Source organism: Rhinichthys klamathensis, unplaced genomic scaffold (genome assembly GCF_029890125.1).
Source record: "Rhinichthys klamathensis goyatoka isolate OS25496 unplaced genomic scaffold, OSU_Roscu_1.1 h1tg001124l_1, whole genome shotgun sequence".
NCBI lineage: Eukaryota > Metazoa > Chordata > Actinopteri > Cypriniformes > Leuciscidae > Rhinichthys > Rhinichthys klamathensis.
The window spans coordinates 135,310-150,692 of NW_026607355.1; the positions used below are offsets into that span (position 1 = coordinate 135,310).

Consider the following 15,383-nt stretch of genomic DNA (forward strand, 5'->3'; position numbering starts at 1 on the left):
GTGGCGACTGTACATTTTAATTTACACACAGCTGGCTGGGTGGAAAATAAACTTTGTGTCGAGTCAAAAACAAAACATTAAATTAAAATGGAAATTTTCAAAAAAGCAATCATTAATTCTATTTTATTCTATTTATTCTACATGCAATTCATACCAATTGCCGTTAGAGGAGGCACTTGTAAAAGGTTGAAAGATGTTCAGCTCAGGAGAACAGTGGTAAAGTCCGTTGAGAGCAGATGATCAATGAAGACAGCGCACACACACTAGAGGAGCAGTGGGGCTTCTTGAATATTATATTCTGTAGTAGTAATGATGGATGCCGTCGAGTCCGACAGAAGGGCTTCTCCTCTGAAGAACTTCGTGGCTGGAGGGGTTGGTGGGCTCTGTCTCCTGTTCGCTGGACACCCGCTGGACACTATCAAGGTAACAAGATTCATGAAATAACAGAGCACAAGTAAGAGAGGAACATACATTGACAAGGGTGTCATTCATAAAGTAATATTTTTTATCTGCTTTAACATGATTAGGAACTTTGGGGTGATACATGGCATTCTTCTAGACAAACATAATAATGCATACTGCTATTCTGATACTATAATATGTAAATAGAAGATCAGAATAGATAATTTACATTAATTCAGTTCTGGTTTATATGACAGTCTGAATTCACTCAGCTGCCAAATATTTACACTTACAGACTTAAGAATAGTGCATGAATGCATTTTAGTTGATTTCTCTTCACCATTCAGTGAATGATTGCTCAGCAGTTTCAGAGAGAGTGGTTAATGTTTCGAGGACAGATGAAGTAACACACACACTTGTGACAGTAGTGATATGTTATCCACAGACACAGAGGGAGCGAATAACACAGATAACGCCAGCTTTTACTGACATAGGGCTGTATCAGTTTTTATTGCACCTCGCTTTATCTCGAATTGGTCTCAAGACACCCTCCAGATAAATGTCTTTCTTCACATTGCTGTGAGTATTGTCATGTGAGCATTCATGTTTCCACAGGTCCGTCTGCAAACGCAGGGAAGTGTTGTCTACAGAGGAACATATGACTGCCTCCGAAAGACTGTTTTCAAAGAGGTAATCGCTTTCTGTAAGCTCATGCTTTTGGAAAAGCACACATAAAGTGTCCCACTCCCCACTTCGTGACAGATATTACTGATATAAGTGTCATGGGAAATTAGCCTTAAACTCAAGTCAAGTGAAGTCAGCTTTATTTCTATAGCACTTTATAAAATACAGCTTGACAGTGATAAACGGAAATAACAGAATCAATGACGCAAACTTCATCAAATATGAGACAAATTCACATTCAGCTGTAGCAATATAACAGTGTCATTATTCAGCTCAGGTCAGTTCAGTTCAATGACTGTGTAAAGATAATCAATTTTAAACCATAAGCAGTTCTACAGAAGACAGTGTCGTTATTCGGCTTGAGTCCGTTTGATGTTGATTCAAGTCGGTTCAGTGTTGATGTTGCAAAATGAGTAAATTATGTAACAGCATCTTTTTCTTGACATTTAATACCAAGTGTACACAGTTTTGGTAATTTTGTTCAGTGGCTCTCAGCTGGTTTTGCTTGAGGACCTAAATTTGACATTGGACATCCAGTGGTGACCAAATTCGTTTATTATACTAAAAAAGGTCTATAAATGTAATTATTAATACATTTATTCCAGTCATGACAACTCTCTGGATAAATCTTTAGTGTGTTATATTTGTATATGACAAGTGAAATATGAATTCATTTCCATCAAAATACTTTGATTGGATGCACAACCTTTGACATCAACAACAAAGGATATGAGAAGTGAATTTAAAAGCATATATATATATATTGCTAACCTGCTGTCTGCACAGTTATCACAGCAGACATGCGACTCAACAGTTAAGATCCACTGATTCATTCCCATAAACGTGTCTTTCTCTGCCCTTACCCTGTTCTACTGTGTGCAGGGGGTATTTGGCCTGTATAAAGGGATGGGTGCTCCGCTAGCTGGTGTCACCCCGATGATGGCACTGAATTTCTTTGGCTTTGGGCTGGGAAAGGAACTTCTGCAACGGGACCCCACCGTACCAATCACGTTAGTACAGCAGAGACACGGGACGTCTGTCATTTAAAATGATGTCAAGTCTGTGCTGAATATGTCACATTTAACACGCTCAATTTCCATGATGTGTCTGAAGGTACAATTTGTAGTCTTAATACAAGCTCATGTATGTTTATCTTCATGTAGCTGAAGACAGCAGCAGGTGAACAGATCTGTTTCTACTCCTCTTTCCCATGGCTTTATCTCTGTCAGGTACACACAGATCTGCTTGGCAGGTATGCTGGCAGGAGTGTTCACCACTGTGATCGTGGCTCCTGGAGAGAGAATCAAGTGTTTACTTCAGGCAGGGCACATTACTGACACACACACACACACTACTGTCATAAATACACCTGTATCCATAGAATGGACACCTCTACTTCTATTTTATGGTAATAAAAAGACCCATGAATGAAGCCTAACCAATTTACTATAGCAACATACTGTATAGCTCACTTGACTTTCATTAATGTAAACTATTTTACTGCCAGAAAGCACAAGAAACTGTTCTTGAGAACCAAAACACTGTCAATTTAGTTAATTTAACACTCTTAGAAGTCCAATACCGTTAGAGTGTGGTGGTAGCAGCACACAAAGAAGATGAAAGAAGATATAAATAACGACTTGGTTACTAGTCAAGTCAAGTCACCTTCATTTATATAGCGCTTTTAACAATATAGATTGTTTCAAAGCAGCTTTACTGTGATAATAGGAGATTAAAGTAACAGATTGTTTTGGCTTTACAGCAGCTCTAGAATAAAGTTATTGTCCAGCTAAAGTTAGTTTTGATTGATTCACTTCCGTTGTGAAGATCATTAGTTATTAACTAAGGGGCCGCTAACATGACACCGTTCTAACAGAAAACCTCTTAACGCGCTCCGGCCCGCTCATCCGCACAAAACAGTGCCAGGTGTCTCGAGAACGCACTCCCCGAAATAGGTTCGAAGGTCTGCGCAAACCTCAAAAATGCAAACCAAACCCGCGAAAACGCAGACGGCATGCACATAAGCATCACGTGTTTAGTCTATAGGTATGCGCGTTTGAATATATATGTGCGCAGGCGTGTAGTCCTTCTTCACAAATCAACCCTCAACAAACTATTTGTCTGGCCTTAAAAATTTATAATACATACATTTTTGTCGTGTCTGCGTAGCCACATGAACCGGAATTATCCCGACAACATTTTATCTGTACAGAGGTAAAGGGAAGGAGGCCTTCACAGGGGAGAAGAACGTAAGAAGAACTTACTAACGTAACCTCAGTTTCCTGAGATAAGGGAACGACTACTACGTCTGCTAGACGCGATAGGTAACCAATCCATTCACGCCGTGCTATGTTCAAGCCGAAACAACATGTTCTATGGCCCCAGCCTGGGACACTTAGACAAGGCCCCGAGGGCAGTAGGGCTAATGGGGCAATCGTGCCCTGAAGAGGGTTCAGAGAGGGTAACCTCTAAGAGTAATGGTGGGCCGGGCTCTTTCAGAGGCCAGCTCTAACTATACAGAGAGGATATATGCCTGTAGCGCAGGGACTTCCAGGTTATAAAATTTGGCGAAGGTGGACGGCGAGGACCAAGCGGCTGCCGCACATATCGCCAATAGACCTCCCACTGGACCACGCCCAGGAGGATGCCATGCCTCTGGTGGAATGTGCTCTGACGCCGATGGGGCATTGCAGGCCCATTTAAGCGTAAGCTGAAGTGGTAGCATCTACTATCCAGCGGGATAATCTTTGCTTCGTGACCGGAAGCCCTTTGGTGCGGCCGCCGAAGCTTACGAAGAGCTGCTCCGACTGTCTGGACTGTGCAGGGCGCTCTATATATGCTCGGAAGGCCCGTACCGGGCAGAGCAGGTGCAATTGTTGCTCGTTTTCCGACGCAGGAAGAGCAGAAAGCGAAATTACTTGTGCTTTGAACGGAGTCAAAAGCACTTTGGGCACGTAGCCATGCCTTGTCTTGAGGACGACTTTAGAGTCGCTTCCTGCGTTGAGTATGGAACTCAACGCAGGAAGCGCTAACAGAGAGCGCTTGAAGGTCGCCTACTCGCTTGACCGATGCTAAGGCTTGCAGGAGTGCAGTCTTGAGCGAGAGTGGCTTCAATTCGGCGGCTGACTGTAGCGGCTCGAATGGAGGCCCTTTGAGGGCTCTGAGGACCGTTGATAAGTCACAGAAGGGTATGGTAGGAGGGCAAGGAGGCTCACCTCCTTCCCTTCAGGAAGCGAACAATCAAGTCGCTTTTACCCTACGATTTGCTAGCCACTGGAGTATGGAAATTTGCAATGGCTACCACGTAGACTGACCGTGGAGGGGGTGCGATCTGCATCCAGTAGCTCTTGTAGAAATGAAAGTCCTAGCGGTACTTCGCATAATGCAGGGTCCTGGCTCCGAGCTGAGCACCAGCTGGAGAAGACGAACCACTTAAGGGAATAGGGGCGTCTCGTGGATGGGGCTCTAGCCTCACAAATGGTGCTTAGGACTCTCGCTGGGACTGGGGCGCCAGTTTGGGACCGGGGTGCCAAATTGTCCTGTTCGTCTGGGAAAGGAGGTCTTTCCTCAGGGGTATCGCCATGGGGCTGCTGTCAGCAGCTGAATCAGCTCGGGGAACCAAGGTTGGGCCCGCCAAAGAGGGGCCACTAGAAGGACTACGTGTCCACCCTCCCTGATCCGTTTGATGACCTGAGAGAGCAGCGCGACTGGAGGAAAAGCGTAAAGGGGGAGGCTGGGCCATTCGTCCCTGACCTTTGAGAAGAATATTGGGTAGTGAGAGTTGTCTTCAGAGGTGAAGAGGTCGACCTCTGCCCTCCCGAAAATACTCCAGATCATTTGAACCGCCTGGGGATGAAGGGTCCATTCCCCTGGGGACACATGACCCTGGTTCAGTTTGCCCGGCACGTGCGTTTCTCTCAGCGATCGCAGGTTGAGTTGTGCCCATAAGAGGAGGCTTCTGGCTAGCCTGTACAGAGGTCTCGACCTGAGTCTGCCTTGGCGGTTTATGTAGGACACTACTGTCGTGTTGTCCGATTGGACTAAGACATGGTGACCTGTCAGGTGTGGTAGGAAGGTTTTGAGGGCCAGCAAAACTGCCATCATTTCTATGCAGTTGATATGCAGTCGTTTCTCCGTGCTCGTCCAAGAACCGGTGGTCGGTTTGCCCTCGCACAGAGCACCCCAACCCATGTTGGAGGCGTCCGTGGTGACTACCATCCTCCTTGAGACTGTCCCCAAGCTTACCCCTGACTCGTAAAAGCTAGGGTGTCTCCAAGGGGCCAGGGCTCTGATGCAGCAGTGGTCCACCTTGACATGAAGGTGGCCTGAGCGCCACACTCGGGAAGGGACCTGGGGTTTAAGCCAGTACTGCAAGGGGCGCATATGTAGCAGACCCAGCAGAAGTACTGCAGATGCGGAGGCCAGGAGGCCTAGCATCCTTTGAAAGGTTCTGAGGGGGCGACGGGACCCTACTCTGAAAGAGGTCACGAGCTGCTGAATAGTCTGAGCTCACTCGTGTGTCAGCCAAGCCTTCATTTGGGCTTCATTTGAGTCTATAACTGCACCCAGGAAGGAGATCCTCTGGTAACAGTGAGCTCTTGGCTGTGTTGAGTCCTAGGCATTCCAAATGGCAGATGAGCACAGATCTGTGGGAATTCAATTCCACCTCTGACTGGGCCAGAACGAGCCAGTCATCGAGGTAGTTGAGGATGCGCATTCCCTTCTGTCTCAGGGGGAAAAGTGCTGCACCTATGCACTTCGTAAAAGTGCGTGGGGCCAGAGACAGTCCGAATGGTAGGACTGTATACTGGTAGGTCACCCCTTCGAACGTGAATCTAAAAAACGGTTTGTGACGGTGGGCTATTTGGATATGAAAGTAAGCATCTTTCAGATAACAGAAAAACCAATCCCCCGGGCGTACTAGTGCGAGGATTTGTTTCAGGGTTAGCATCTTGAACGGCCGTTTCACAAAGGGCCTTGTTCAGATGTCTGAGATCTAGGATGGGCCTGAGGCCGCCATCCTTCTTTGGAACGAGGAAGTAACGGCTGTAGAAGCCTGACTCGCTGTGGGGGGCGGAGGAACTGTTTCCATAGCACCTTTTGCCAGTAAGCTTATTACTTCGGTGCGGAGTACGTGAAGAACCACCTTTACGTTGCTCTTCACTGAAGAATTCCCTATACCCGCGAATCGGTGTGGTTTGCGAGCGAAATGGAGTGAGTAACCTCGTTCTATTGTGTTCAGTACCCATTTGACACGCCAGGGATGGCTCTCCATGCCTCGGCCAGGCTGGCTATGGGCTGAACAATTTTGGGGGGCCGTAGACTGCATTTGCAAGGCTCTCAGGAGTTATCTGTGAAGTCTGAAGATCGTCGCTGAAGGAGATTAAATCTGAATCATATGCCGAAATTAGCTGCTTTTATAGGCAGGTGCCCCGCCCCTTCTGGCGGGGTCTGAGCTCAGATCGGCGGGCTGTGCACAGATTGGTTCGCACAGTTACGCCACTCCACTATAGGTTCGTGCAGTTCCCACTGACCAGCCAATAGCGTTCGTGTAGATCACTGCAGTGTTATAGCTGTGCAGTAGCACTGCGTGATTTTATAAAAAGCTTCAGTAATCGGAGAAAAGGAGTTTTCCCCATCGCGTCCAGCAGACACAATACGAGTGACCATTCGAAAGGGAACAGCCTTTATTAAACTCAAATACTCAGGAAAATACTAGAATTAACTCCAGAGTCATAAACCACACTATATATGAACGAGAACCGACGAGCAGTGCGTCACGTTTTGTCTGTGTTTTGGTGTCATGTTCAAGGAATAGTTTGTTTCTCTTTCTCTTTCTCTTCTCAGCACAACTGCCCACATTAGTTCTGTTGTTCATCTGTATATAATGCCCTGTTTCAGTTTGTGTTATACACGCTGTTACGTTTCTCTTCTTCTGTTTGGATTACCGTTATGTTTGGATAATGCAATCTTGTTTTTGTAAATAAACTTTTAAGATCCTCTGCTCTTCAATCATCATTATCATCATCATCTGTCCGTGACACAATGACTAAGGGTGTATTCACACCTGCCTTGTTTGGTTCGATTGAATCGAACTCTAGTTCGTTTCCCCCCTTGGTGCGGACCTTTTGGGCAGGTGTGAATACAGCAATCGAACTCGGGTGCGGACCAAACAACCGAACCGAGACCCAGCTGAAGAGGTGGTCTCGGTACGGTTCCAAACGAACTCTGGTACGGTTCGTTTACAGTGTGAACATGAACCGACCCAATTGCAAGAAAGCACTGCGCCTTTGAGTTAACAGGCTTCCGTAGTCGGAGATTTTGGCATAATGGTTTGTGTTATTGTTGTTCAAGTGCGAAAGAGAATTCCATTCCGGCGCGCTGTCTGGCCACACGATACTGTTCCGCGTCTTTCTGCACGTCGTGTGTGCATCATTGGAATGGAATGAATGAATGAGTGTGTGCATCAGGACATTCACATACAGAGCGTTCTCTTTAGTCTAATCGCGCATAGATGCAAAAAAAAGCTTTTGCAGTTCATATAATGTAACGATAGTTACAATACAAGGATGATGCTGCGTTAAACTGGACAAACTTAATCACAAGCGTTAACATTGACAGCACTTGTTAGCAGTATATACAATAAGAATCTCATTATTTGAATGTGTGAACATAGCCCCTCTCTATGAAAACTTTATACCTTATCCGTCTTCTGCGCAGTTTCTTCATATCGCGTTTGTACAGAATAACACAAAATTAGTAAAATAACAAATATTGCAGTACGAAATATCTCCATGTTGAGCCTTTTTTGCACTTCCTGATTTCCCTACTTGAGAATCCTTGTCCAATGAATGGACGACCTTAGCACACGTGTGGTTTTGTTTACAAATTTTGGTTCACTTGCAAAAAGAGCAGTGTGTATTTGGTCCGGACCAAAGCAAGTAAACTATCGGACTTTCCTGGTGTGAATACACCCTAAAACACAGGAGTATTGTATATATATACACACCCGATACAATTAAAGGAAACTAGATAGAGGAACAGGTGAACATAATCAATTAATCAAAGAGTAACTGTTGAAACACACTAGTGAGTAATAATGAGTACCAAGGAAACTAAACAAACTGGGGAAACAGGAACTAAAGGAAACTGGGCAAAGGTCTAAACCAAACAAAACCGTTACAGAAACATAATCAGTAAATTTAGTTAAATTTACATCATGTCTGTGAAATCACATTGGGCCTAGTCACAAGAGGGAACATTTATAAATCCCTTGAAACTTCAAAAGAAAAAATAGAATTAAGTACAATTTTGTATTTATTTGACGATTGCATGTGTGTTTTAGACCCAGTCCTCAGCCGGTCAGCTGAAGTACACTGGACCAGTGGATTGTGGACTCAGACTGTATAAGGAAAAGGGAATTTGCGGTGTCTACAAGGGCACTGTTCTTACTCTAATCAGAGGTGTGTGTGTGTGTGTATACTGTACTGCACTGTATGTGTGTGTTCTTCAGATGACATCATTTAGTCCGTGACCTGTAAACTAAGATTAACAGGTGTCCTTTATGAATGCTGCACAGTGACACACACATTGTCTTGGCGAACCAGTTTGTCATGCCATAGCCATTACTATGTTGGTGTATTTTATCAGAATAGCAACCCTTACAAAAATAAGGTACTTCTAGTTCATTTTTATTTAGTAAAGTATACTGATATCAAGGTACTAGTTGTAAACTTGTAAGTGTACTATTTCAATACTAATTGGGACTAAATTGGCCCTCTTTTTTTCAAGTATACTTAACCCTAGTAAACTTTGAGTATACAACTAATTTACAACTACGTTTTTCATTTGTACTGTACGGAAGCGTATTGCATTCACTTGAGGAAAAAAATCTACTCTGTTTTTCTGAATTAACGAGTTAATTATATCAGAATTACGAGATAATTTTTCATGGAAAAAAGTTTTTGCTCTGTTTTTCTGAATTAATGACTTAATTATCTCAAAATTATGAGTAACTCATTAATTCATAAAAACAGAGTGAAAAAAATGTTTTTCAAGAAAAATGTATCTCATAATTCTGAGATATTAACTCGTTAATTCAGAAAAACAGAGTAGATTTTTTTTCCTCAAGTGAATGCAAAACGCTTCCATAGTACTGCAACTATATTCAATTCAATTCAGATTTATTTGTATAGCGCTTTTCACAATACACATTGTTTCAAAGCAGCTTTACAGAAAATGCATGAGTCCACATTACAATTTAGAGTGCCATCTGTTATGGGAGATGACATATAAGTTATGTATTTCATAAATGTACATATACAAATCACACTGTTGGCTAATAAAGTATTCATTTAAACAATGTAATAATTTAAGGCAGAAACAATGCATCATGTCTGTACCACAAGTAAACTTATACTGATAGTTTACAAGTCAAATACGTGTAGCACATTTTTTAGTTTATGAAAGTACACTTTGAAGTATACTCTCTGTAAACTACTATTTTAGTAGTTTTATACTGCATGTGTACTTGTAAGTTTTCTTTAAGTTAACTTAACATCATACTTATAATTTACTATTTATATTTAATTTTTGCACATTAAGAATACTACTGTTCCTATTTAGGTATTCATTTTTATACTTGAAATATACCTTAACTTGTACTTTAAGTAGATTTGAAGTAAAGTCCAATGCACACTACCAGTGGACTAGCCTACGCAAAAAAGCACATACTCAGAATTATGAACATATCTGTTTTCTTTATAAATCAATATTTTAAAACAATTCTATTATATGCCAAAACATGTAAGTTTATAAGACAGTTTGTAAAACTATGTGAAAAGAAGTATTCAATAGGCTACTCAATCAAAAGTGTAAACACAACTACAAGCCAAGTACACTTAGAATTAGGGTTGCAAAATTCTGGGAATTTTCAAAGATGGAAACTTTCCATGGGAATTAATGGGAATTTAAGGGAATTAACAGGAATTTATGGGAATAAACAGGAATAAAGTGGGAATTTTCAAAGTTGAGGGTTGGCTCTTTATAGGGAACTTAAATATAGTTGAGGAAAGTATATTTTAGCATAATCTTGACTAAAACAAACAGATGCCATTCAAATACACTTGAATATCCATGCCATTCCTCAATCACATGCACATAGAACACTGCTTACTGCATGGCTATTGAGACCACACCCCCTACTGGCACTGTGCATGCCTCCATCACATGTACAGAAGCCCAAAGCACAAGACTATTGAAGGCACATATTTGAGCCTGTGGACTAAACAAAGTGTAGTAAGTTTTGATGATATTATGGGGAAATATATTTATTAAATATTTAAATTGCAAATATCACATACAAATGTATTCATCTAGCTGATAAGTTAGATGCTAAATAAGCTAGCATAACTTTATTTACCACATAAGGCAGATGCTAGCTACCTCATGTGGCTGTTTTTCTCTTCCTCCTGCAATATGTTTTCAAGATCATTCCAGTTGTTTAGCTAGCCTTACTATTTATGTATCTGTTCATGCCATTGCATTAGTATTCTTACTAGGGTTGGGCCGATGGACGATATCATCGTGATATGATATGACAGATTTAGCGCTTTTATTTCTAAATATTAACAAACTTGCTTACAATGTCATAAACTATCTTCTATTCCGATTCTCAAATATGTGTAAGTGAGTTTGTTTTGCAGTTTAAAAAACCTTTATAAGTTATCTTGATCTGTAACGTGAGATGGGCGCCGTGTTTGGGCCGCAGTTCAGAGATTCCTGTCTGTTGGATTTAAGTTATTATTACAGCGCGTGAATTCATCAGTTTCTCCCGAAATACATGAAAGTAAGTGGCCGGTGAACTGAAAATAGAGTTGACTTTAAAGTTATTTACACTGTCTCTGATATGTATAAAAACCGTCGTCAAATATCATTTGAGTTCATATTAGTTTCTAATATGGAATATTTCCAAAATTCCCCAGCTTAACTTCCCATGGAAATTTACCAAAAACTTTCCGGAAATTTACCGGAAATGTTCCGCCCCTTTGCAACCCTACTTAGAATACTTAATTATACTTTTAAGTATATCTGATCAAGAGATTGAGTACAAGTGTAGGACAAATATACTTTTCTGTCAGTAAAGGTGAAGTATACTTAAGTGTAATTTTAAGTATATTTCTGAGAAGTACATACATAATAGACTGAAAGTATACTCTCTTATTTTTTAGTTTAAAAGAAGTGTACTAAAAGCACACTTGAATAAACTTATTTTTGTAAGGGAATTGTTAATCTGCCTTAAGGACCACAGCTGTGCATTTTTTTAAGATGATTGTGATAAATACTAACATATTTTTCTTTTTGATTTATTTAGATGTGCCCTCGAATGGTATATACTTTCTAACATATGACTTCTTAAAACACTACCTGACCCCTGATGGGGAGAGGTAAGACTCAGTTTGTTGTTTAGAGCTAATTGTTCAGAGATTTCGGGCTAATATTGTCTGGTTCCCCCAGTGTGCACCGTCTCAGCACTGCCAGGGTGCTTCTCGCGGGCGGGGTTGCCGGCACGGTGAACTGGCTGATCGCTCTGCCTGCAGACGTGCTGAAGTCAAACTATCAGACCGGTACACCACAAACACTTCTTCTGAATATGCCAATGTCAGAGTTACTGTAAAAATGTATTCCGTTACAGTTACAAATGACTTCATAAAAAAGTATTCAGTAACGTAATCAATGCACCACTATATGGAAGCACTGTAATTTGATTACTTTTGGATTCCTTCAAGGGCAAATACAGTCAAACCAAAAATTATTCTGACTCCACATATTTGTTTTACTAGTGTGTGCAGGACACTATAGTTCATTTCTGTAAGTGAGGAGAGCAAAATAAAGTAAACTGTGACATATAATTCTTCATACAGTGACTACCAGTAACATTTATACAAATTTGGGACCAAAAATGATTCCTCCACTTTGAGCTGATCATGTTTTGCTGAAGTGTGTTTTCTGTAATTGCTAATGCTCTTTTTACACACAGACTGATCAACATGAAGCATTGCTTGGTCACTGGTCGAGCTAAACTGGTATTATCTAATTGTGTAGTTAAGTTTAACAGCTGACAGATATTCAACATAATTCATGTGTTAGAGTCTAACAGAAGGACGGACAAAACCAGTGAAATATCCACTGATCTGAGAACTCTGAGTTCTGCTCATATTTATTACAATTTTCTAAACTATAGCGAATAAACTGAGATAATGCGAGAAATGTGTCTGAATAAATTTTGGTTTGACTGTATGTGAATAAAGTCAAGTAAAAAGCAATATCAGGAGAATGAACGTCGTGAGTCGTGACTGAAAACAGAAACAGATATGCGGATCTAACGCCATTCATCCACACACTGCAAACCTGTGATATTCTCTGATTTAGATATCCTCACCTAATCGTCACATTACAATTATTATAATTCTCAGTGTTAAGTGTGAAGATATGGTGACATATTACACTGAAGTAGGCTGTTTTTAAATGAACATTTAGTTATATAAAGTAAAAGTTCTTTGGCCAAATTGCGTTTCCTCGATAGCCTAAACACAGGCTTTACTCCCTTTGTTGAACTAACAACAGTTCCTGTTGTCTCTCTCTCCACTGGAACCAGTCTGCCGTTCTCCTGACCTCTGACCTCAACAGGGCGTTTCTCCCACAGAACTGACGATCACTGGATACTCACTCTTCCTCAGACCATTCTCTGTAAACCTAGAGATGTGTGTGTCTGTGTGTGTGTGTGAATCCCAGTAGATCAGCAGTTTCTGAAATACACCAAACGCCTCGTTCAAAGTCACTAAATCTTCTTCTTCCTCATTCCGACGCTCAGTTTGAGCTTCAGCGTCTTCATCATGTCTGCATCCTGAAGCGTTGAGTTACCGCCACGTGATTGGCTGATTAGATATCTGCGTTAACCGCAGTGAACAGGTGTACCTAGTGAAGTGGCAGTGAGTGTTTATTTTCTATATTTACAGACATGAGATAAATAGATACTAATAAATGATGTCACCCTTATGTAACTTGCAAGAATGCGGTTCTGAACATTTTTTTTTTTTTTTTAGAATTGCTCAATAATGGAATTTAGTTCATTGTTAACCAATTGCAACCTTATTTTAACTTTTATTTTACGTTTTGGAGAAAAAAAACCTTTTAAAAATATATATCTACATAAATTTGACTTAATTTAAAGGTTAAAGGTTTGTGAATACTTTGAATGGAAGAATTCTTGAAGTCCGGTTTGCTCATAATGACCAAGGGTGCCCGTATTAGAGCTGTAAATGTGTCCTGTGGTCTCTGTCCCGCAGCCGCCGACGGCCGGTACCAGGGTTTAGGAGACGTGCTGAGGACACTGTTACGGGACGAAGGAGCTCGCGCTCTCTACAAAGGCTTAAGCGCAGTCATGTTACGAGCATTTCCAGCTAATGCGGTGAGGAAACACACTCATGCTAAACATTTCCCAATACCAGCACTACATTTGGGCTTGTAGAAAATGTTTGGTGAGACGATTAGAATTGTATGGATTTCTGAATAAATAGATCTCAGTCGGTTTCACTGGAGATAAATACAATAACAAAGTCTTGTGCCGTAAAAAATGGCATAATAAAATATTTGTCCCCTTAATTTGGCATCAGAAGAGAGGAATATGCTGCTTAACAGCTGCGTTTATTGTAGACCAGTTACAACACTGGGCCATCTGACCCACCAGGGTCTCAGGACGAGGAGTTTAGAGACCCCGAATCCTTTATGGATCGTTTCAGGCAAGAAGAGAGGTGCATATTCATCATTTTCAGTCATGTGACTGGTGTGGAGACTCGGAGGGCAACACATCCACAGAACTAGAGCACAGGCCTGTCAATGTTTCATCTCAAAAGAAGAAAAACAAAAATGTCTATAAAATTCAAGCTTTGGGCACTTGTGATCTATACAGAACCAGCTTCTGCGTTTCAATCACTAAAACCAGAAATTTCCACCAAACAGTTTAGGTTAAGGCAGTTTAAGTTCCAGTGCTTAAACTGCCTTAATGTACTGACACATCGAGATTGGAAGATCTCCTTCAGTCCACAGCTTATGGACGACCGGCGAGCCCAGAACATGAACTCAATGTGCCAAATGGTGAAGCTTTTTCTTTATAATAGTTTTCTATGGAAAAATAACGTTTAATTTCCAGGTTCATCTGGTTGCCTGTACATATTCAATCAATAAGGTGTATATTGAATTTGGCCTTTCTTACTACATTAGTACTTAGTACAAACGTGGTAAAAGTGCCTGGCGGTCGATGGGGAAAGCCGTGTATTGCCCTGCAGGCGGGCTTGCGACACGCGCACACTGAATTATGAGAAAATTAAAGTGTATTTTGACATTAGATGTATGTGCAATATCATTATAGGGGTCAGATGATCACATTATAGGCAGTGACACAGAAATCCTGACCAGCCCAATTGTTCACAAACATTTTCTCACAACTCTGCATTTTGTAATGGCTCAGTGATACATTTTCAGTTTTATAGTTGCTCTTCAAGGGACACAGAATGCTAATGAGTGTTGGTATGTTTTATAATGTTCTGCTTTTAATAGTGTTATGCTCTGTGTGTTTATCTGCTTTCAGGCTTGTTTTCTAGGGTTTGAGGTTTCGCTAAAGTGCCTGAACTACATTGCTCCAGACTGGTGACTTCACAATGACAACGGACGAGGGTTTTTTTAATTATTTAAATACATTGTTTTTTATGTAGCATTGTTTTCTGACAGCCTTTAAGGGGCAGAAAGAAAAAGGCATATTGGTTTATCTTTTCCTTGCCATTTGATTCAGAACAGATGTTGTGCCTTTACAGTCAAGTCTCTTACATTTCTAAGACACTCTCTTACAGTATGTCACGCTTATTACTTGAATGTATGTATGTATCATGAATGTTATCTTATTATGTTAATTATTTGCAATTTAATAATAGCAATACTGTTTAATTTAAATGGATGTAAAAGACTGGATGTTTAAAAAATGGTTTTTGCATTAAAACCATGTAATCTCACATGAGATTAATTTCTACTTGTATGTGTAAAAATAATATTAATTCTATAGACCTACTACTTAATGTCCAAACCACAGCCTTTGTACACAACAAACAATCATTCTTATATGGTACTTAGTTTACCACCTTACAAACAAGTCATGTAAACCACTGCAGAAATCAACCCTTCATTGTGCCTTGATCATATCATTTCTTAAAAATAAACCGCTGAAATTAAAAGCACCAGTATTC

General features: G+C 40.9%; 1 protein-coding gene across 1 annotated transcript; it reads left to right on the top strand.

The window, feature by feature from the left end:
• Window positions 1–261: 261 nt before the first annotated feature.
• Window positions 262–15,081, top strand: si:dkey-150i13.2 (mitochondrial carnitine/acylcarnitine carrier protein). The gene is made up of 9 exons (XM_056244840.1): window positions 262–423; window positions 1,018–1,092; window positions 1,969–2,096; window positions 2,316–2,406; window positions 8,432–8,549; window positions 11,459–11,531; window positions 11,602–11,711; window positions 13,434–13,555; window positions 14,735–15,081. Exons 1-9 carry the CDS (start codon window positions 310–312, stop codon window positions 14,795–14,797), a joined length of 894 nt encoding a protein of 297 aa, XP_056100815.1. The 5' UTR covers window positions 262–309; the 3' UTR covers window positions 14,798–15,081.
• The last annotated feature ends 302 nt before the right edge of the window (window positions 15,082–15,383 follow it).